The sequence below is a fragment of the Amblyraja radiata genome, chromosome 3 (genome assembly GCF_010909765.2).
Source record: "Amblyraja radiata isolate CabotCenter1 chromosome 3, sAmbRad1.1.pri, whole genome shotgun sequence".
Taxonomy (NCBI): Eukaryota; Metazoa; Chordata; class Chondrichthyes; order Rajiformes; family Rajidae; genus Amblyraja; species Amblyraja radiata.
In genome coordinates, this window is record NC_045958.1 from 39,319,323 (window position 1) to 39,326,178 (window position 6,856).

General features: G+C 46.3%; 1 protein-coding gene across 3 annotated transcripts in view; it reads right to left on the bottom strand.

Annotated features, from left to right (window-relative positions):
• Positions 1 to 5,912, bottom strand: part of gkap1 (G kinase anchoring protein 1) — a 28,046-nt gene extending 22,134 nt beyond the window's left edge. For 2 of the 3 annotated variants that reach the window (XM_033017639.1, XM_033017637.1), the window contains exon 1: positions 5,434 to 5,912. In XM_033017639.1, the coding sequence (XP_032873530.1) occupies positions 5,434 to 5,697 (264 nt within the window). In that variant the 5' untranslated portion in view covers positions 5,698 to 5,912. The remainder of the gene's footprint in view (positions 1 to 5,433) is intronic. The other variant, XM_033017638.1, reaches the window with a different exon arrangement.
• Between the last annotated feature and the right edge of the window lie 944 nt (positions 5,913 to 6,856).

Sequence of the window (6,856 nt, forward strand, 5' to 3'; positions counted from 1 at the left end):
CACACACATCCACACACAGAGTTTTAAAAGTATATAGATATGATGTTTTTTTCTTAATTGTTACTGTATGTCGTGTTGTTACTTGCATCCCAGGGTACTTAAGGAAGTGGCTCTAAAAATCGTGGATGCATTGGTGATAATTTTCCAATGTTCTATAGACTCAGGATCAGTTCCTGTGGATTGGAGGGTGGCTAATGTTGTCCCACTTTTTAAGAAGGGCGGGAGAGAGAAGACAGGGAATTATATAAATCTATAATTCCCTGTCTTCTCTCTCCCGCCCTTTTTTAAAAAGTGGAACATTTCAACCCTCCATTTCAGGGTACCATAATGTTTGGGACATAGCAATGTCATGCAAATTAAAGTAGTCATGTTTAGTATTTCGTTGCATATCCTTTGCATGCAATGACTGCTTGAAGTTTGCGATTTATGGACATCACCAGTTGCTGTCTCTGGTGTGATGCTCTGCCAGGCCTGTATTGCAGCCATCTTTAGCATATGCTTGTTTTGGGGGCTAGTCCCCTTCAGTTTTCTCTTCAGCATATAAAAGGCATGCTCAATTGGGTTCAGATCGGGTGATTGACTTGGCCACTCAAGAATTTACCATTTTTTAGCTTTGGAAAAGCTCCTTTGTTGCTTCAGCAGTATGTTTAGGATCATTGCCTTGCTGTCGAATGAACTGCCAGCCAATGACTTTTGAGGCATTTGTTTGAACTTGAGCAGATAGGATGTGTCTATACACTTCAAAATTCATTATGCTACCGCCATCAGCAGTTGTATAATCAATGAAGATAAGTGAGCCAGTACCTTCAGCAGCCATACATGCCCAGGCCATAACACCCCCACCACCATGTTTCACAGATGAGGTGGTATGCTTTGGATCTTGGGCAGTTCCTTCTCTCCTCCATACTTTGCTCTTGCCATCACTCTGATATGTTAATCTTCATCTCATCTGTCCACAAGACCTTTTTCCAGAACTGTGGTATCTCTTTTAAGTACTTCTGGGCAAACTGTAACCTGGCCATCCTACTTTTGCCGCTAACCAGAGGATTGTATCTAGCAGTGTAGCCTCTATATTTCTGTTCATGAAGTTTTCTGCTGACAGTGGTCATTGCAAATCCACACCTGACTCCTGAAGAGAGTTTCTGATCTGTCGGACAGGTATTTGGGGATTTTTCTTTATTATAGGGTAAATTCTTCTGTCATCAGCTGTGGAGGTCTTCCTTGGCCTGCCAGTCCCTTTGCGATTAGTAAGCTCACCATATAACCATATAACATATAACCATATAACAATTACAGCACGGAAACAGGCCATTTCGGCCCTACAAGTCCGTGCCGAACACTTATTTTCCCCAGTGCTCTCTTTCTTCTTAATGATGTTCCAAACAGTTGATTTTGGTAAGCCTAAGGTTTGGCTGATGTCTCTAACAGTTTTATTCTTGTTTCACAGTCTCATAATGGCTTCTTTGACTTTCATTGGCACAACTTTGGTCCTCATGTTGATAAACAGCAATAAAAGTTTCCAAAGGTGATGGAAAGACTGGAGGAAAGACTAGATGCTGAGAGCTCTCTTATGTTAGCTTTCATAGCAAAAGGATTTGAGTATAGGAGCAGGGAGGTTCTACTGCAGTTGTACAGGGTCTTGGTGAGACCACACCTAGAGTATTGCGTACAGTTTTGGTCTCCAAATCTGAGGAAGGACATTATTGCCATAGAGGGAGTGCAGAGAAGGTTCACCAGACTGATTCCTGGGATGTCAGGACTGTCTTATGAAGAAAGACTGGATAGACTTGGTTTATACTCTCTAGAATTTAGGAGATTGAGAGGGGATCTTATAGAAACTTACAAAATTCTTAAGGGGTTGGACAGGCTAGATGCAGGAAGATTGCTCCCGATGTTGGGAAAGTCCAGGACAAGGGGTCACAGCTTAAGGATAAGGGGGAAATCCTTTAAAACCGAGATGAGAAGAACTTTTTTCACACAGAGAGTGGTGAATCTCTGGAACTCTCTGCCACAGAGGGTAGTCGAGGCCAGTTCATTGGCTATATTTAAGAGGGAGTTAGATGTGGCCCTTGTGGCTAAGGGGATCAGAGGGTATGGAGAGAAGGCAGGTACGGGATACTGAGTTGGATGATCAGCCATGATCATATTGAATGGCGGTGCAGGCTCGAAGGGCCGAATGGCCTACTCCTGCACCTAATTTCTATGTTTCTATGTTATACCTGCATGAAGGAGGTAATTAAACACACATGAGCAATTACAGACACCTGTGAAGCCATGTGTCCCAAACATTATGGTGCCCTGAAATGGGGGGGGGGGGGGGGGGGCTATGTATAAACACAGCTGTAATTTCTACATGGCGAAAACAAAATGTATAAAAATGGCCTTTAATAAATTCTGACAATGTGCACTTTAGCCACATGTGATGTGGTTAGACTGTGACCCCTGGTTCTGGACTCCCCCGACATTGGGAACATTTTTCCTGCATCTTGCTTGTCCAGTCCCTTTATAATTTTATATCTATCTCTATACTTATAAAACTCTGATCTTGGATTTGAATTTATTTGTGTGTGTGTTTGTGTGTAATCATATCTTTGCGAAAAAACGACGCGGTAATGGTAAAATCTTTACATATTTCGGTAGACATTTCCCCCCTGGAGTCCAAAATCACCTTAGCTGAAAATGTCATGCTTTATTTCTCGAGTTATTAATGAAAATGTTCAAAAATCTGACAAAACTGAATTTAAAAGCGACTGTCTTTCGCTGATGATGTCACAATGGGTCTGCGTGCCTTCTTCCTCGCGCTGCGAGTGACGTCACCCCCACAACCCCCCCCCCCCCCCCGACATTCAAAAGACGCAGCTGGAGATGAAGTCGGGCCCCGGACTGAAGACCAAATATCATAGCTGAAGACTGCGGCGGCCCAACTCGCGGCCTTTTGGTCGACGCTCGACCGCCCGCTCGCCGCCTCCATCAGGGTCCTCGTGTCGGCACATGGAGGGGAGGTTGTTGCCGCTCTCTGCCTCTGTCTCTCTGCCCTCAACCTTCCCTCCCTCTCTAGCCGTGCCTGCGAGTTGGGGGCAATGTGTGAGGTGGGGTAAAAGGAGCGAATGAATAATATAAATATATCAAGGGGTGTGTGTGTGTGTGTGTGCGCGCACACACACACCCACAGGTCGTCTCCCCCCCTCCCTCCCTCCCCCCCCCCCCTTGGTCTAGTACATAACTAAAACTGTCATCTTGTGCTCTTCTGGTTTGCATTTTTTTCTCTTTGCGCAAAAACGGTACAAGATAACACTACGATGTTTCACCACCTTACTCACCATTCTCCTGTGCTCAAGTGCACCAAGTGGTGGATTATTGCGTTGGGGAACGAGTTGCTTTGAGGGACTAGGCCTCCATTGTGACAGGGATCCAACGGGTCCCACTTAGTCGAGTGTTTCCATAAGATCCCCTCTCATACTTCCAAGGATGTCCTTCCTCAAATTAACCTACCTGATCTCCCAGTGGCTCAGCACTTCAACTCCCCCTCCCATTCCCAATCTGACCTGGGCCTCCTCCATTGTCAGAGTGAGGCCCAGCGCAAACTACCCCATATTTCGCTTGGGTAGTTTACACCCCAGCGGTATGAACATTGACCTCTAACTTCAGATACCCCTTGCTTTCCCTCTCTATCCCCTCCCCCTTCCAAGTTCTCCCACTAGTCTTACTGTCTCCGACTACATTCTATCTTTGGCCCGCCACCTCCCCTGACATCAGTCTGAAGAAGGGTCTCGACCCGAAACGTCACCAATTCCTTCTCTCCAGAGATGCTGCCTGACCTGCTGAGTTACTCCACCATTTTGCGTCTACCTTCGATTTAAACAAGCATCTGCAGTTCTTTCCTACACACACATATACATATGTTATATATGTGCGAGAATTTCATTGTTCTATCTGGGACATATGACAATAAAATATTCTTGAAAGACACAATCCCAGACAATGCAGAATTGCAGAGGTTATGCCCTGGTCAGAGGACAAAAAAAAACCTTGTGTCCCAATTGCATTTGGATATTTTATCAAACCCTCAGTATTTTGATGCATTTAGCAGTTGCTGTCTTATCAGCTCCTGCTCGACATCAAATAGCTCCATGGAGGCACAAGGGACTGCAGATGCTGGTCCTGAGCAAGAAACAAAATGCTGGAGGACCTCAGTGGGTCAGGCAACAAATGAAAAGATGACTTTTAACGTTGGGAGGACCATGGTAGGACCATGAACCCAGCTGGACAGAGGAACCTCTGATATATATTACATCCAAAAAGATAGAACAGAAGAAACAAAAATACAACCAAAAAATAATTTTGACAATAGTTCAGGTGCAATTTAAAAAAAGACATCACCACACTCTAACACCGCACATTTATGTTTCATTCACAAGAAGAAGCAGACCACATTCGCAGTTTAAAAAATAAAATCATTGCCATATTTTAAATTTAAAAAACTGCAGATGGTGGATCCTGCTTCAGACTGATGGAGTAGAGAGGGGGGTGGGCAAAACTGAGCAAGTGATCATCAATACAGATGAGGCAAGTGATTAGCAGAAGGATGGAGTAGATAACTTGTTCGACTTGAAAAGGAGAGAAAATGGGTGTCAAGTAATGAAAGAAAGCAGGAGTGAAATGTAAAACTGGAGGGCGGTTATGGGTGGAATGGGAAGAGGTAAAAGAGGAGACTCATGAATGGGTGCAGAGAGGAGGGGAAGACAGCAGTGTGACTAGGTGGTGGGGAAAATGTGCTGTGTATGGGGGAGAGGTGGGTTTACTTAAAACTGCAAATTCAATGTTCATACCTTGGGATGGAGGCTATCCAAGCAAATACGAGTTGTTCTTCCAGCTTGCCAGTCTACGCATATTTCTCTCACCACTCTGATCCTTTCCCCTCCTCTATATGCTCATCTCCCTTCCCAAAGTCAAACATTTCACTGTTTCCCCTATTGTTCTTTCTCCTGTCCCCTTCCACTCATATTCCTCCCTAGAACTTTATCTGACACCCTTTTGTCGCTTTTCACCTCGAGCCTTTGTCACTTTCTCCATCCATCTGCCAAATACCCCCTCACATGTATCCACCTGCGACGTCAGACTTCGCCCTACTCCTATCTTTTTTCAGCTTTCTCTCCCCCCCCCCCCCCCCCCCCCCCCCTTTTCCCCTTTACTCATACCAGTCTGAAGGGCCCCGACCCGAAACGTCCTGTCCATTAGCTCCACAGAATTCACGGATGTTCAGGCCGAATCATTAGGTTTAAATCGTAATGTATTTCTGCCATAGTATAAAAAAAAACCCAAAGCTAATACAGAACTTCTTTCTTCAAACCCTCCGATTGAGTGGGTGTGAGTCTTATGTGCGATCACCAAGCACAGGTTTGCATTAAAATCCTCCACTGCTCCGGCTCTTACCTCATTCGCTTCGCTTTGCTGCTGCCCTTTCTTCTTCTTCCTTTTCTGTTTCTTTTTCTCATTGCTGCCGCCACCGCCTGCGGCCCCAGGCTGCGAGCTGTTGTTTTTCTTCGCAGCTCCGGTGCGAGCACCTTTCCCGACCCGGTTGCTGCTGTTAATCCGCCCAGAGTCCGAATCCGAATCGGATGAATCGCCCTCTACCCTCAGCAGCGCAAAGCGGGAGGCTGTGGTGCGAAGTGAGGCCGAGCCGACTGCTGCCGCCATGCCGAAGGGCTTGAATTGTGTAGAAAGGGAGGATCGGGACGAGGGAAATGTAAACGAGCAGTGGTGGGAGTGGGGAATGCAGGAAGGGGGAGAGGGCTTGGGAGACACTGCAGCCGCTCCGTCCCCGGAGCGCGAGGCACCAACAACCGAGTTCCAATAGAACGAACGCGGGACATTCGAAGGCTCGCGTGCGCGCACGGGCGGCGATCCTGGGAGAAGCGCGCGCACATCACAGCACAGAGTCGAGGCAGCAGCTTAATGTGTAGGAAGGAACTGCAGATGCCAGTTTTCACCGAAGCTAGACACAAACCGCTGGAGTAACTCAGCAGGACAGGCAGCATCTCTGGTGACGTTTCGGGTCGAGACCATTCTTCAGACTGAGAGCCAGGGTACAGGGAGTCTAGAGATATAGAAGGGGAAGGTGTGAAAACACAGATCAAAGCAGACGCTGAAAAGGAAAGGTAGGATGATGGTTTAAACGTCCCGCTGAGTTACTCCAGCTTTTTGTGTCTATTAGGAAATAGAAACATAGAAATTAGGTGCAGGAGTAGGCCATTCGGCCCTTCGAGCCTGCACCGCCATTCAATATGATCATGCTGATCATCCAACTCAGTATCCTGTACCTGCCTTCTCTCCATACCCTCTGATCCCCTTAGCCACAAGGGCCACATCTAACTCCCTCTTAAATATAGCCAATGAACTGGCCTCGACTACCCTCTGTGGCAGAGAGTTCCAGAGGTTCACCACTCTGTGTGAAAAAAATTCTTCTCATCTCGGTTTTAAAGGATTTCCCCCTTATCCTTAAGCTGTGACCCCTTGTCCTGGACTTCCCCAACATCGGGAGCAATCTTCCTGCATCTAGCCTGTCCATCCCCTTAAGAATTTTATAAGTTTCTATAAGATCCCCTCTCAATCTCCTAAATTCTAGAGAGTATAAACCAAGTCTATCCAGTCTTTCTTTATAAGACAGTCCTGACATCCCAGGAATCAGTCTGGTGAACCTTCTCTGCACTCCCTCTAGGGCAATAATGTCCTTCCTCAGATTTGGAGACCAAAACTGTACGCAATACTCCAGGTGTGGTCTCACCAAGACCCTGTACAACTGCAGTAGAACCTCCCTGCTCCTATACTCAAATCCTTTTGCTATGAAAGCTAACAT